Genomic DNA, 16,876 nt, shown 5'->3' on the forward strand with positions numbered 1-16,876 from the left:
TGAGGGGGACTAAACTATGACACCCATTTTGATAGTAGTGCATTTACAGCCAAAAATGATGAGCCATGCAGATCCTCCCAAGCATGGCTTAGGATGCCATACTGGGAGCAGGTTTCACCACACACAGCACAGCGGCACTCTGGGCCCAGAACGCATATTCCCTGATTATTACCACATACACTAGATTAGAGAGAAAATGCTATATATATTGGCATAGCTTGAGTTCTTTGGGTGTACTATTCTAACATTCCTTTGGACATACGGTGCTTTTCTGCCTCTGATTTTATGTTGATATGTAAATAAAAAATTCTTGCCAATCTGGCACTGACTATCACCAGCCTTCAGCCTCAGGTTCTTGTTGATATCTGTTTCATATCCAGACATAGTGAAGGAAACATCTCTCTGGTGCAATGGTAATTAATAGCAGAGGCTCAGAAGCAGCTCTGGCATCAGGAGTGTCTGCGTTAGCACTTGCAGGTGAGTTTCGCAGTGTGGGATGAAAGTGTTTTACCTTGAGACCTCCTCTTCTTATCATATGACTGCAGAAGAAAAAATGTGTCTGTTGCACATCTAAAGTGAAATGATTCACTGCACGGAGTATCCACCATCTTCCTCTCACAGCTGTATTTCAAGAGGTTTGGCAGTGAGGCAGGCTGGCTGTGTGAGAACAGAAACCTCCGCTGGTGAACCGGTAGAGTGGCCCTGTAACACCAGCCGTGGAACAGAACGCTGGGGGGGTTCAATTTTAGCAAATGCTAAAACGTTCTTTAACTTCGTTATTGGACAAAATCTTGTCTGTTTCATCTAGAAAAGTGTATTTTCTCCATCTACGTAATCCCAATTGTTAAAAAGGGGAGAAGGAGGTGAAAATATGTCTTGAGGAATTCCCTCCAGCCCCCCAAAATGATGTTTTGGTTGTTTGGTTTTGTTTTGTGGGGTGTTTTTTTGTGGTGTGGGTTTTTTTGTTTGTTTGTTTGTTTTTCTCCTGGAATCAAAACCCAAGCAGCTGGTTACTCGATCTCCGAGGCACACTTGTGTTTTAAGGCATTGGGCGGGGGGAGGGGCACGATTTGCTCCCTGGCTGGAAACGCTGCTGTGCATCCCTAGGCCCCGCTACAACGGCGGGTGGGTGCTGCGGGGCTCGGCGCGGGGCTTCCCCGCTCTTCGGCACTCCAGCCGAAGTAGCTGCCGGTCCGTGTTAAATGGCTGCCCGCTTTTCGGGGCTCCGGCTGTTCTACGGGTGTGCTGTCTGTTTCTGTAACAGCCCTGCCGTCTCTCGGGAGCATCGCCTCCCTTTCCGCTCCCCCAGGTGAGGCTTCCCCCTTCACCCCTCCGCCTCCCTATCCGCCCCCGCCTCAGCCATTCTCTCCGGGGCAGCCACCCCCCGGCTCCGTATCCCTCCCATCATCTGCTGCTGCTCCCGGGCCAGGCTGCGCCCGTGTGCGGGCTCGGAGCCGCGCACACCCCCAGCACCCCCGGCCCTGAGGGGCGGCCCGCGGAGCGCATGCGGCGGGGGGAGGCGGTGGCCCGGGGCAGGGAGTCTCGGGGAGCCTCAGCGCCCGCGTGTGCGGGACCGAGCCGTGCGGGGAGCGAACCTCCAGCCCGCCTCCTCTCTGTGCAACACCCTCACCCTTGTCCCTCCCCCCACCACCTGGGGGCTTTTTCTTTTTCTTTTTTTTTCTTTTTCCCCTCCTGCAGCGAGTTAAATATTTCTTTTGTTAATTGACGCCCTGAGTGTTCCCAATCCCTTCCCCGCGCAGCCCGGCCCGGCCCAGGACGCGTGCACGCCCAGATCCGCTCGATGAAGCAGCACAGATCCGCGGGGCCGAGCGGGTGTGCGCGGGAGGAGGAGATGGTGTGAAGAAGCTACGAGCACAAAGCAGATTTGCGAGGAATAATTTAACTCCGGTGTTTGTTGTTTTTCGGGGTTTTGGTTTTTTCCTTCTCTCTCTTTTCTATCTTTTTTTTTTTTTTTTCCCCTGCTCAGGATTTAAATGTCACTCAAAGCATCCCCAAATCAGCTTTCCGCTCGTCTCCGGTTTCTTCTGAGGCATTAATTGGATCACACGCTGCATTTGAAGAGCTGGGCTGTTTTACCCACGAAGGTAAGTGGGCTTATGAACCCGCACCGGGTCTGGATGGTCACTTAAAAGCTTGACTGCCGTTCAGCGTGGTGTTTTTCTTTCCCTTCCCACTCCTCCCTCAACCCCGTGGCCAGGCTTAGCTCTACCTGAGGAACGTGCATCCCTGGGTTAAGCATCGCTCGCTATACGCGCTATATGAGCGGTTGGGCCCGGCCGGGGGAGCGCTGCCGCGGGGGCTGCTCGCCCGCCCACCCCCCGAGCACCAGCAAATGACCCGTGGGAGCCGGCGGCGGCCGCCCGCGACCCCTCAGTCCCCAGCGCCTCTGACCCTGGAACAGCGCCTGGCAGCAGAAGGAAGGAAACAGCCTAATCCCCTCTTACAAGAAACTGTTCGTCATCTTTAATTTTTTTTTTTAAATTTTTTTTTCCTTCCGTGAGAAATGCTGTAGGCGCCCATCTCCCCTCCTCCCTTACCGCCCGCCCCCTTTGCCAGCGCCGGCTCCTTTGCCCGCACCTCGCCTCGCTTCGGGCGGTTCTTTCCAGGGACCTGGAAGTTAAACTGCCCCCTAACTCCCCCTCCTCCCCCCCATGCCCCTGGCATCGTTCGTGCGCTATACGTTTCCTTTTTAACCTCTTCCCCCTCTGTGTAATCCGAGTCCGTCCAGCCCCCGCCCCCCCCCCTTTAAACTGGGTTGCAAAGCCGCCGTACCCCTGCAACTCCTAAAACTTCTCTCCTTGCTGTGATTTATATTCTGTGCTAACAAAAAGGACAACAAAAATAGACTCGATCCTCCTGTAGATGACTTTTTTAAAAGAAATAATACATTTCCTTCTTCCCCTTTAATTTTTTTTTTTTTTTTTTTTTGGCAAGGAAATTTGCTCCATCTCCAGCAGCAACCACTGCTCCTTTTGATGTTGTGGTACGCCGTGCGCATGCGCTTCACATTAGAATTACTGCACTGGGCAGAATAAGTTGGATCTCTTCTTCTCTTCAGTGAAACCCTAAATCATATCAAAAGCTAAAGGGATGCTGAGAGTCCGGAAAAAGGGTTACTTGGGGATTTGGTCATTCCCTTTAATAATAGCCGTGGTGTGCGCACAGAGGTAAGTGATGAAGGTATCTCGTTTGCTTTACTTTGAATTGCACTGCATGCTGCTGCTGAGGGGAATGTATAGCTTAGGTATGAGAAATAAGAAATAATACAGTATTATTCTCTTTCCTCTTTAGTGTCAATGACCCTAGTAATATGTCACTGGTAAAAGAGACCGTGGATAGACTGCTGAAGGGCTATGACATTCGCTTGAGGCCAGATTTTGGAGGTAATTTGACTGCTTTTGAATAAGAAAGATTACATATCTGGGCTGTGTACCTTTGGTGTGTGTGGTTTTTAAACGTGTCGTGGGTGCTGTTGCTTTGGGATGTGTGTGTGTTGCCATTTTCTCAAGCTGATCCAAAGTGAAGCCCATTGTTACTCAATTTTCTTAGCATAGGATGCTCTTAATACGACCACTTAAATATCTTGCATATTTGTAATCGGTTCCTCGTTTTGTGTATGTGCTGATACTTTATTAACCTGTAATTAAACCCCTGTTTATGTGGTTTTATCGAGATGAATATCTCTTAAGTTTGTTCCTCTCAGCCTAATGTGCCTGTGATCACAGTTACTATTTTTGAGTACAAGATGTGCTGTTAACTGATACAAAAAAGCCATTTAACCCCCTGCGTGCTCCTACTTCCAACTAGTTTGTTTATTTCGGACGTGTTCGCTGAAGAGGTGTCCCCTTCACCCCCGTCCCCCGCTCCGGGGGGCTCACTGCCCCCTGTCCCCGGAGCTGCCCCTTCCGCCAAAGCGCAGGGCTGAGGGTGATGAGCGGGGCGCGGAGGCCTGAGCCCCCAGACCTTCTCCCCACCCCAGCCCGGCGGGGGTGCGTGGGTCGGGGGGGGTGGGAGGAGGGGGCGGCGCGGAGAGCCGCGCTGCTTGCACGTGTGTGCGCGTTACATAAAGCATTGCTGGCGGGGGGCGCGCGGGGTGAATCCGCTGCAACCTCGCGTTCCCCGCGGATCGGTGGGAGCCTGGCTCTGGTCGCTTTTGGGAGGGAGGGTGCGGGGGACACTTTTTGCCTTCCCCTTGACTTTGTGGTTGTGTTTCAACGTCTTTTGATTTCTGCGTTGCCTTGGTCCTGGTAACTCTGGTAAGAACGAGTTAAGTTCTTGGGGATCACATTGCGGACCCTCTTGTTGGTTTGCAGGTCCCCCAGTGGCTGTTGGCATGAACATAGACATTGCCAGTATCGACATGGTCTCGGAAGTCAATATGGTGAGTATTTAGGGTCTGGGGCTGCTGGCTGTCGGAGGGGGGTGGCTGTCGCTTCCCCCGCCCGTGCCAAGGCGGAGCGGTACCCACGGGCACACGGGGACCCGGCGCGGCCTCCTGCCCCCGAGCGCCGCGGGGGCGGGGCACGCCGCCTCCTAAGGGGTCGGCTGGGGGACGGGAGGGCTATGTCTGCACCCCCTCCAGCCGCCCCCCCCCCGCCCCCCGCAGCGACGGAGTCGGGGGAGGTGGGAACACCAGGGCCGGCTCCTGCGGCAGCGCTCCCGAGGCGCTGCCCGCGCGGGCCGTGCTGCCTTGCCGCGAGCAACGGCGCCCCCTGCCGGCCGCGTGCCCGCACGGCACCCTGCCGCCGCCTGGCCGCGCTGCCGCTCCGCGGGGCGCCGCGCGCAGGGGGCCGCTCCCGCGCAGCCGGCCCGCGGGGGCGCGCTTCGCCGCGCCCGGGGGGGCGTGCAGCGTGCTCCTCGCCGGCTCCGGCTCTTGGGGTTCGTGGGGAAACGGAGTGGAGGGTGGAATGGCTCACTTGCTGTAATGTCTTTTCTGATTTTTTTTTTTTTTGTGGTATTAAAAAAGTAATTGGCCGTTTGTTTTACTAGTGCACTTTCAATTTTTTTTTTTTAAAGTGGTTTTTACTTCTATGTGTTTTCAAAGCTTACAATTTTGTTTTTGTAGCTTGACACTCTTTTGGATGGTCATGACTGAGTCAATGATCTTACAAGCTTAATATTTCAAGACGTTTGTCTCTCTTTCTTAAATAGTTTGAACTGAGTGTGCTCAAATGCTGAACTTGTTCGTAGCAGAATAACCCAACACTTCCTATGTTTTGCTTTCATTACCTGGGAGATTAATGAAGTGTGGAGAAAATTGGATAAGTTTCAGATTCATACTGTAGAAGAAGCTGTTGTTGGTTTAGACTAAACTTTTCTAATGTTTACTTTTCTAATTTTGAAAAACAAGTCAAGTTTTGAAGTTTTTATCTTAACTTCCATCTTACTTGGTTAGGAAGACAAAATTTGGCCTAATACTCTTAGAGATTCATACAGGAAGGACAAAAGGAAGACACTGAAGCATGGTAGCAGCAACTTGATACAAAATAAATACGTTTTTGTGAAAGAGTTGTTAATAGTCATAGAAGATTATTGTTTGAAACAAAGTTTTGATTATTCTTGAAGAAGTTGTAAGGAAACATCTTTTTAAATAAAATGTGATTTTAGGGATATTGCTATAGCTGTAATGATGTATTTGAAAATAATATTTGAAAGTCATCAGTTGTGTCAATATCATTCTACTACAGAAATATTTTGTTTAATTCCTTAGTGGCATGTTTGGTTCTCAGACATGTGGCACTGAATGAATTGGCAAATGTTTGTTCTCAAACTGGGTGCGCTGTGTGATGCATGGCAGTTTTTTCATAATAATGAGAAGTATAGCCCTTGGCCTCGTTTGAGGACAATGCTACAGGTGGTTGTATCGTGAGACTGGGAGGTCTTGGTGACAGAGAGCTTGGTGCTGCTCTTTTTCAAGATACTAGGAAAACTCTGAATAATTTCACCTTGAGCAACATTACTTGTGAAATATTTCTGAGTGGCTAAAATGGGCTTCTAAACTTTGTTTCACTAAACTTGTAATTTAGTATTCTACCTTCAGGAGCTCTAAGTGCAAAGAAGGAAAACTGCATCATATTTTAAACCCTTGGCTTTTCATTAGAAGAGCTGTGGGTTGGAGAGATATGGATGTCCAGAGTTATTTCTTAGACAGCCATGAGTAGTGTGGGAATGATGAGGATTTTCCCGATAGAACTGTGATCTGCTAGGTCAGTGTTACATCCTCCTTTCTCCTCAGAACTGAAAGGTAGTGCCAAATGTTTTCTGGTGAAAAGATGTGAAGATTCTTGTGCATCTTTTATTTGTTTCTTTCAATGATTTCTAGAAATTTGTTCTCCAATTAAAGGTGATAGCATATCAGAATCCTGTCGTCTGACACAGACTGGCTATAAAACTGAGTATTATTTTTAGTATTCTGTAGTTACTTTATTGTGTTTTTATAATTAAATCTTTGACCTTTGTGAGAAAAGTCTCTTCAGACTGTCTGCAGAACTCTGGGGACGGGACAGGGGGAATGTATAGGGAATTTTGTGCCACATATTTGCCTAAAGCATTTAAGCTCTGGGCTTATTTTACTCTAAGAAACTACCTATTTCTTAAAACCAGGCATTCATTTTACATAATTTTTTTTCACTTACAGTTTCAGAAGAGATTCCAAACTAATATTATTTTCTTAATCTGCTTAACTGCAAAATGTAACAGTTCATTTTACAATGATCTGCCTAGCATCATAAGTGCTAGTATACTCCAACAGGCCTGAAATAAATGAGAAGACAGACATGCAAGCAGGGAACAAAATACTTCGTATATGAGGCCTTAGTTTTTTCCTTGCAAAGTCATCAGAATTTGGGATAGAAACCAGGAGGAATACCACTGAATGCTAGCTGATGCAAAGCCTTCTGAGACAATGAGAAACACAGAAAGAACCTTTTGGATTTATGGACCTGTTTCCTGAGCCATGTGCTTGCTGTTGCTTTGCCTGTAGTCATGGCAAACACCACTGACTTGAGATGAAAGCAAGTCATCGCCTGGGGTCACGTGTTAATGTTAATGGGATCGAACTTCTGCATTGGGAGGAAGGCTAAGCAGTTATGGTCATTTCACTTGAGATAATTTCTGTTAATTCTAACGTTAACCTCCTTTAAAGTTATCATCCTTGCAAATCTCATCCAGTCTTGACATATTCCATCCACCCATACACATTTGTGCTGCTCTGCAGGCAGCAGGCTTATCTCCAGTGTCATGAAGTCAATCATGAAGTTTCTACTTTGTTGAACAGGAGAATTTAAAGTCACTGTTAAAGAAAGTAAATATCTGTTTAGGATGTTCCAGAATATTATTGTTTGCTTTGAATTCCTAAAGAGGTGATAAATACTTCACATCATAACAAACTCGGTGTAGCAGGCTTTACAGCTACTTTCCAAGTATTTCTTGTATGCAACAGAGTTGAAACTGTAAGGTGTTTAACCTTTTGTAGTCAGAAACTTGAACTGTCAAAAAGGGTTTCTAAGTACTGGTCTTGCAAACATAATTCTTTCCAGCTCTGGGGAATGCACTGAATGCACGTGGGAAAAGTGAGAGCTTCAGTCGTATGTGGTTGTTGAGAAGTGTCATGACTAGATGGACTACTTTTTGTTTTGTATTTTGTAACGAAGTAATATACATCAGGTATTTGATTTTATGCAGCACAGTAATGATTATGGCTAATTCCACTCACCACTTTGGACCAGGCCCTGCAGCATTGCTGAGTGTGTGCTTTATGCTGGTAGTACAGTGGAGTTTCTTAAGGTTTCCATTATTCATGTAACAATGGAAAACAAACATGGAAAGGTGTGAAAGATACTCAAATAGTTTTCCTGGGCTAATGAATTTGATCTTACATAAGATTAGCTGGATTGCAGTGAGTATAAAGTGCAAGACAGTATAAAGTTCTCAAGATAGTTTCCAGGTTTTTCTTACTGTACTTGAATTTTCTTTTTAGTTTCCTCTTCCTTAATATTAACCCCTTACTGTAAAAATAATATCCAGAGAGCTTAATAGTATCTTTTTTTCTTTTTTTCCCTCCTTTTTTTTTTTTTTTTTAATAACCAGTGCTAGCTGGGATGTCACACTTGCATGTTTTTATCTCCTTAGTTAATTATTGGAGTAGACCCCTTGACAACATAGCAACTAAAACTGTTCTCTATTCTAATTTTCTTCCCTTTCCTCCCAACAGTTCCCTCATAAACTGTTTTAAAAAATTAATACATGTTCATTAAGAAGTACATAAATAAATTTTCTTCACTAGACACCACTGAAGATTCTGCATAACATGTTGTGCATTTGGTCTATCTAGATAAGACATGAGGATTTCAATGGATAATGTCAGTCACGTGGTGGTTTTCAATGTCTTGGCTTATTCCCTATTAAATAGGTCGACTTTTTTCTTTTTCTTTCTTTTTTTTTTTTTTTTTTTTTTTTTTGCCTTCCTTGGTCTGTGGCTATTCTGGGCTTCTAGTACAGGATGTCTTAAAAAGAGAGAAATGTTCCATGGATATATGTGGGTTTTTTTTTAACCCAGGAAATACACATTTTTCTGAGTGTATATTTAACAAAATATAATTATTCATGCTGTGGGTCATTGGGGGTCTGCAGAGAGGAATCTGAACAGCTTATTTAATTTTAAGTATTTGCTTGCTTATCATTTTACAGATTTTGGCACATGGACTCTGTGTGCATCTATGGAGTTAAATAGATACAATAGATGGGTTTGTCTTAGTGGGAGCCATTAGGGTTGACTGAGTGCATAATCCTTCCATCGAGTAGGAGTTGGGGAAACAAAGGAGTTGTTATCATCTATCAGGGAAAGGTTTGCTTATTAGTCTATGCCAAGTTTTATACAACAGAACCTAGTAACTTCAAAGCTATAAAGAAAAACAAAGTTTTAATAATATTATGTTTCATTTCTATGATCAAGAAACACCAAAGTTGTATAAACGGTTAAGTATAATACTCACAGATCAGAATATTGTCAGCCTAAAAAAAGTACAGGCACAGCTGTAATTTGCTGATAGACCTCTGACTTTCAGTTGCTTTTGATAATAGAGACTCACTACTGTTTTTCTTAAAATCTCTCGTGTTTTCTTCAGAAATTTTCAGTAGGGGACGCTAATAAAGCTCAAGAGACATAGGTTTAGATTATGAAACCACAGGAGCTGTGTGGCTGCCTCTCAAGTAGCAGCAATTATCTTTATGTGTGAAAAGGGAGGAGATGGCTTCTGATATAAACAGAAATGGGGGTTAAGTGGTAAGGAAATAGGATGGAGCTGTTCCAAACCAGAAAACTCAGGTGAAAAGTCCTGGCAAATAAAAATGAAGAGAAAGAAAATTGTAAAATGGGATAAAGTGTCCTATATACACTGGTAGAGAAAGAGGTGAGGAAAATGGTTCCTGTCAGCAATATCTTTTGTCAATCTATTCCAGTTGTATGTGTTGCTGTACGTGATCCATAGAGAGAATGAGGAGAGAACAGGACTGAAAATGCGTTGAAAAGGAAATATTAGAAATACTGGGAAGGTGTTGCTTCCCTAATCCTAAATACTTCCTGCTGCTAGAGGCAGTTGGTTTTATTATTTCCCCTGTGGCACAGATGCATATGCTTCTTCACACAAAATTGCGTTTCTCAGAGGACAGTTTGAATTTGGCTCTTGCTAAATTATTGTACTTATACACTACTGAGTTATTCTGAAGTGTCTGCAGAGACTCCTGTGAATGCAGAGCAGGTGATGTGTATCGTAGAGAAGAGAACTGTTTTTACTGGAAGCCTTATTTCACCTGTTCCTGCAGTTATTGTCTGGGATCACATCACAAGAGCTTTGTTTTCAAGCGGGAGTAAGTGATATTAATATGGATTTCCATTTCTTGTCACTACACGTCTCTAATTCATGAATTTTCCTTTTTTTAGCTTTAAGGTGTGTAAAAATAAATAAATAAAATATTTATTCTTGGGGACCAAAATGAGGCTTCCTATTGGTATGCTTCATGAGGATTGAAGTTTTAATGTTTGTTTTACTAGAATATATGTAGCCACAATATGAAGTGATTTCTGTAGAATGTACATGCTGGAATGTAGTGAGTTTGTAACTACTTTTATAAACTAGTTCAGAAGCAATAACATGTATATTTGTATATATTATGTGTATCTATATTATGTATATCTAGAAGCATGACATTGTTCTTGTTGTTTCTTTTTAAGGTCAATATAAATGGTTGGTTAATTGGATTGCATTTTTGGTGTGCTAGAGTGTTGCAAAACTTTAATCAGCAGAAAAGCTTCTTGTTTCACTGGTGGTGGTGATTTTTCAAAGTGATAGCTCACTTCAGCAGACCAGGGGAGGGTTGTCAGTAATTTAAAGAGATTGCCTTGGAGGTGATTTGTACAACTGAATTAATAATTACTGCCTTCTTGTTTTTAGAAAGCCTTGACCTATAAATATTTAAGTAATGTGGCTCCTGCCATGGAATAAAAGATATATTTATCTTTAATATGTTTTATAGGCAGTATCTTGGTGCTAAAGTGTGGGAATGAACATGAAGTGTACTTTGTTAGCTCCTACTATAGGCTGCTTTATTTCATAACTTCTCTATTGAAAATCACATAAAATCTTTATAGGTGAGCCATGTAGTAGAATGAAAGATTTTTATGTTGTGCTCTTCAAACCTGTTACAAATTTAAGCTGTTCCAGTGGTTGTGTTTGTGCTTTAGTGACTCTCAAGTCTGTCAGTACACCATGACTAAATCCTTATTATTCCTCCCTCCCTTTTTTATCCTCGTACCCTGTGCAGCCCAGTACAAGGTTTATAGCAGAGCCTTTAGTATTCAACCGTGTGGAAGTACAGCCTTGAATAGTAATAATTATTTAATTTTTCTAGAAGCAATCTAGATTCCTTGTAGACTTGTAGAGGTTAATGCTATAGGTCTCTGCAGGTGCTTGTATGAATTAGGTAAGGAAGATTTAGTCCCTTAATTTCAAAGGAGGATGCTTATCCATGAGGTAATTTTTGAAATGCCTCTTAAGTAATGGACCATAGGATTTTGTTTGTCTTTAGAGCTAAGAACTTTAGAAACAGTCAAATGCCTTGAGTTATTAATACTGAAAAACTGGCTACTATGGGTAGATGCAGTCTGTAACTAAAAAAAAAAAAAGAAGGAACACGCATAACTACATTAAAATTATAGACATCCTATGGATTGACAAAAAGATAAACAGGACAGAAGCAGCCTCTGAGCTTTATTGTAATTACTCTTACTATGCTTCTACAAGGATTCCCACCTTGTTCACATTTCTTGACAGCAAAGCTGTGTACAATGGACATATAACGGCTGGTATAACACCAGCCTCATGGGACTAGCGATGTAGTGATGTATTTACAGTCACAGACTCACCTCTCTGAAGGCTGGCTTGTGAACTAACAGTGCTCTTACTTTATAGATTTTGCCTATGAAGATCTTTGCATGCAAATTGGCTGGCTAAGTATTTTCAAATTATCTAATCAGTGCAAAGATTCTCGCAGACTTGGAATCACATCTATCGCATGTGTCCTTTTTGTATGAGGTTTTGCGAATAAGTATATAAATACTTCCCAATGAAAACAAAAATTTTTGTTCTAAACATGAAGACATTTAACATTCAGGATCTTGACATGTATGCAACTGAATATGGAATTTGTAGATCATATTTAATGTATATTATTACAGGCCAGATAAAGCATTTTGAATCTGAGCTCTTCCCATGTCCGCAGACTTAAAGAACAAGGAGACTGTCCTATTTCTGTGTTTTTTGAGCTGCTGTTTGCATACCTCCATCAAGGCCAAATCCTATTAATTTTTATTCTGTAAATACTGACAGAGGGATTCATTTGTTAGTTCTCAAGTAATAAGAATTTAGCTACCTGGGGAAAAAAAAGCAACCCTTCTGGGAGATGCATTTTACATTTCAGGCATGTGCTGTTGTAGTGGCTATGGCAGTTCACAGTATTTCCACTGGTTGTCCTGTAGACAAATCACTGATTCATTGTGATTGTGCTGAAAGACAAATTCACCTCTATAAATTTTGAACAAGTAGAAGAAATAATTACAGGAAATTTGGCCTTGGATAAGGGTAGTGTATTAAATTGCCCTAATGGATCCATATTAAAAAAAAAAAAATCCAGCTGCTTGAAGTGGGAAGTCCTTGTTCTAGCGCCTGCTCTCTGGACTATTTCTTCTTTCTTTTCTTCTTTAATGAATAGGCATTTCCATTAACTAAGCAACTCTGTGAAAATGGATTAAACCCCAGAATTTTCCTTCATAGTTGAGTGTCCTGATTGCTGCTCTTGAATGTCTCCTTCCTGTGGTCATGACTTTTGAATTCTTTGCTGCATAGTATAGCCTGGGTGCACTGATCCTGTATTCTAGATTGCTTATTAGCATGTGGTGGTTGTGAGCGGAAGTATTCAGGTTGCAGAGGACCAGGAGCAGAGGTGTCTCATGTCATGAATTAACCTACAAAAGGCTACCAGCACATCTTGTACCTTCTCTTCTGTTACTGGAAATAATTTTGATTTACAGTAGCCATGACTTGCTGTTGTGTTAGGCATAGCTTAAGCATACTAGCTCTAACTACTTTCTCATGAGATTTAAATATTGCAAACCTGTCTGAATGGGCTTGAGTAGGAACAACATTCCTGCTCACCTGGAACAGTTCCATCCTGAATAGAAGTGCAGTATGGATCTTTGGGATTTGGGAAACTCAATAGGAAAAATTATAGAAACTTGTGAATGTAACCTTTTCCAGAGATGAGTTATCATAGACAATTTTCTTGAAAAGCTTCTTTGGATTAACAGGGTGAAGGACCCTAATGTGCAAAATTCCCTAGATGTGGGTTGGTGTTTTTTTTGTTGATGGTTGGTTGGTTGGGTTTTTTGTTTTGGTTTTTTTTTTTTTTAATTTTATTTATAAACAACCTTTGGAGAAAAATGGGTCAGAAAGCATAGAGTTTTGTAAAGGTCATGCTAAACGCATTTGAGATGAGAAGGTCTTCCAGAAAAGTTTGTGGGTTTTCGTATATTTGAGATATCTAAGAACTGTAATCTTGGTTTAGATTTTCAGAAGTGCTTCTCATTTAACTTCTATTGTGTATGGCTGTGAAGTAGTCAGAAGTTTCTCTTGCTTTCAAAGAACTGAAGGCATTTTTTTTTCCTCAGTGAGACCTACTTATTAAAATGTGTAATAATTAAGTATCTGAACAAGATACTGAAGCCTTTTGAAAAACTATTCACTGCCACGGATGCAGAGCTCTTTTGAAAATCTGGTTCTTTTTTTTTAATATAGATTTTTTTTTAACGGAAATGTAAATTATTTTTTTTAAATTTGGAGCAGAGATCCTTTCAGCTCAACTGAGTAAAATTAGTGCCCAAACTTGTTTCATATATAGGCTTTTAAAAAGGTATTTTATATAAAAAAAAAAAATAAATATATATATATACTTGATTGTATCAATTTAGCAAAAGTAGTGAAATACTGTTAATTCCTTATGGTCCAAAACAGTAAATATATGCTGTCATTTGCATAACAGTTATTACTCAGTAGTCCAGAGGTTGTTCTGGTCCATTGTGTAATCCATATTTCTTTCTTTTATAAAGTGTGTATTTTTGAGTTAATAGACCCTGCAGTTGCAAAGTATTTATAGAGCATTGTGGAATTTTTTTTTTTTTCCTCTTTCAAGGACTGCTGACCCAATAGGCTCTGTTGGCTTCCTTAGAGGTGTCAGAGTAACAATATTAATCCATGTTTGACAAGATGGGCACTGAAGGAGTCATGAAACTTAAGTAAAACAAAATTAATTTGAAGATCTAGTAGACTGAGTTTCTAAATTAAATAATTTAGGAGTGTAACTCTCTTTTATCATTCCTTATCATGAAATGATTTATTCTTTTAGATAACATACAGGGAAGAAGGAACTAGGATTAAACAATACGCATGTCATATTTACAAATGTAAAGCATAATTTTGCATTTAACTGCATCATTTCACTAATCATGTAAGTCCAGAAATGAACAAAGAAGCCTTTTAATCAGTCTGAAATATTCCTAAAATTTATGTGTATGCTCACTCTGTTTTACTGTCCTGTTGCTCTTTTACACCGACGTTTTGTGATGCAAGATGCTATTAGGAATTCCATCCCTAATAGAATTACAGACGTAATGTTCGTATCTTGTAGCATATGCCACCTTAGGTTGCTCGGGATAAAATGCTTAACAACCTGAGTAGACAGAAAAAAGAATTGCAAAATTATTTTTTCAATTTTGAAAGAAGCCTTTTCAAAGGTGTAGGAATGTGTACTGAGTTAAGCATAGCTGAGACCTTTTGTATGAAGTTTTGGTCAAAAATATATTATTATAGCTAATGTGTAAATCCTCAAAAAATAGATGTATAATGAAAATGCCAGGAGACCTTTAACCATAATAATTCCTGTTAGTGTAAATGCCTAGAAATAAATACAGTTTTCATTGATCTACTATTATGTGGCTCAAGTGACCACTTAGAGAAATCCATAATAATTCTAGTTAACTGGCTGCATTGAAAAATGCAGTTACAAGTACCCCCCTCTGTGCACAGGCTTTGCAGAATACTTTTGTGAGTTCAGGTCACACAGGAGACTTGTTTTGAAGTCTCAAAATGTGTGAATCTGATGCTGATGTTTCCACTGAGGCTATTCCTGCCCTGTTTTCACAGATTTGTGGGTACTGAAATAACTTGAAATGCAATACAAGACGGCTCCTATAACGTCCCAGACATTGTGTGAATGGGGACAGGGTAGCAGTCTCCAAAATGGCTGCTGTGCAATAGGTGCTCTTCTGAAGTGAATGGATGTAGTTGGTAGTTTTTGCTGACCAGAAAGTCATAACACCTTGCTGTCAGCTTTGATCTAAGGATATTTGAAAGCTCATGAGTCCAATCATAGGAAGAGTATACTTTTTTTTACCCTTAAGCTTGAGCCTGTACCATAAGCAAATGTATTGGTGAGACAGCTTTAGGAGGCTCATGTGGTTCCTACCAGGGCCAAACTTTGGCTGTTTGAGAAATAGAAGACATCAGTTTACATCAATATATTTCTGGCATCCTTTTTTACTTTGAGTTAAATGAATAAAAATGTTTGGTTTTTTTTTTTTGTTTTGTTTTGGTTTTTTTTGTTGTTGTTGTTGTTCTGAATCACAAAATTGTCTTGGGTAAGGGAGATGGTGCAAAGTCTTAAGTGTAGAATTAAAGTTTTATTAACTTTTAAATTGAATTGACTTTTTGAGAACACAATGATTCATGAACTTTTGGTATGGCATTTGGCATTTTAGGGATAGACATGTATGCTACAATAATATGCTGACTAGATAACACTTTAGTTAAAGCATGAAGGCAGTAATTATTTAGTAAAGATTCAGTTTGATGGTTTTCAATCAAAATTGCTACTCCTGTGTATGAAAAGGTTTTGGTTTAATCAGTTTTATGGGGAAACAGTTATTTCTGTGAGGAAGTATTTAATATTATATGTAACTTAAATTAGCTCTCAAGTTAATTTTTTTGAAAACAAAGAATGTGCCTATGTGTTTCCTTGTTAAGTAATTCATATCAAAGAACATTTTCAAAGGTAGCATGTTGTGCTGGTGACAGGCAGAACTATTGTTAATTTTTCTTTTGTAATTTTAAGTAGTTTGCATTTATTCCTTTCAGTATCTATTAGTAAATTATATCAGAAAAAGCGTATTTTTAAAAAAACTTAATATCATATCATTATAGTTACATAATGTATTGACTGCACTATACGCAACCTTTATATCTTTGTAGCTGTTAGGAACCAAAATATTATTTAGCTGGAGAAATTATTATTTCCATTTTTCTCAGCCTCTGCCTAATAAGATACCACAGCTATTGAGATTTGTTTTTTTCCTTTTTTTTTCCCCTTTTCTGTTTATACTCTGCTGTGCCTGTCTTGATGATGGCATCCAACCACTGTTCTTATGTCACCATCTTAGAAGTGAATCCTTGTACGCTTGTGGTTGTTTGTAACTCATTAGCAAAACTGCTGTTTGGCTTTTGAAAATTGTTTCTCAGAGCTCTGTGCTTGAAGAGCATTTGCTGTCAAAAGAAACCTGTCACTGTGGTGTTGGGCTGATGTGGAGCCTGTGTCTACTTCTGCTGCTTTGACGTTACTATTCAGGATGTAATAGGAGAAGTGATGTGTTGAAAGCACAGCATCAAGATTCAGGTCAAATATTAGCCCAGACTTTTAGTAGTACAAATACGGGTGGACTGAAATTGATGTTTTGTGTTACTTTTAAAGAATGATTTCATTGGAAACACTGTGGTTTCATTGGAAAGGTTGTAGGTCTGGTTGGTTCTGTGTTGGAGAAAAGGAAGGCGTGAGAAATGCACAGCAGGAGTTCTACATGATAAATACTTGACTTCATTACAGTTAGCTTTCTAAACAAATATTTTTGTTTATTTTGAATGATTTCTTAAATGGGAAGGAACAGTGTTTGGGTAGCTTTAGTTATGAAATAGAGGTGAGCCATTATCTGCATTTCACTCTCTTAGGTAATGGCAAACTGAATACTAAATAGATTTTTATAGATCAATACTATTAATGCACTGTTAATAAATTAATGCTGTTTCATAGTTCAGATGACAACTGACAGACTGCTTACTCAAGCTTCAAATCAGGGTGTTTTCCACAAACTGAAAAATAATTCTGTATATCTGATGGGCAAATCAGGGTTTTCACTATTTTTAGTGTTGTAATATATTAACAGAATAGCCAAATTGAATTATTTTTGTATGACTCA

The 16,876-nt window shown here is 40.8% G+C and overlaps 1 protein-coding gene across 2 annotated transcripts in view; it reads left to right on the forward strand.

Annotated features, from left to right (window-relative positions):
• Nucleotides 1-3,062: 3,062 nt before the first annotated feature.
• GABRB2 (gamma-aminobutyric acid type A receptor subunit beta2) overlaps nt 3,063-16,876 on the forward strand; it is a 165,350-nt gene continuing 151,536 nt past the window's right edge. For both annotated transcript variants that reach the window (XM_086758986.1, XM_086758987.1), the window contains exons 1-3: nt 3,063-3,188; nt 3,313-3,404; nt 4,335-4,402. In XM_086758986.1, the coding sequence (XP_086615112.1) occupies nt 3,112-3,188; nt 3,313-3,404; nt 4,335-4,402 (237 nt within the window). In that variant the 5' untranslated portion in view covers nt 3,063-3,111. The remainder of the gene's footprint in view (nt 3,189-3,312; nt 3,405-4,334; nt 4,403-16,876) is intronic.

The sequence above is a fragment of the Chlamydotis macqueenii genome, chromosome 14 (genome assembly GCF_036417535.1).
Source record: "Chlamydotis macqueenii isolate bChlMac1 chromosome 14, bChlMac1.mat, whole genome shotgun sequence".
NCBI lineage: Eukaryota > Metazoa > Chordata > Aves > Otidiformes > Otididae > Chlamydotis > Chlamydotis macqueenii.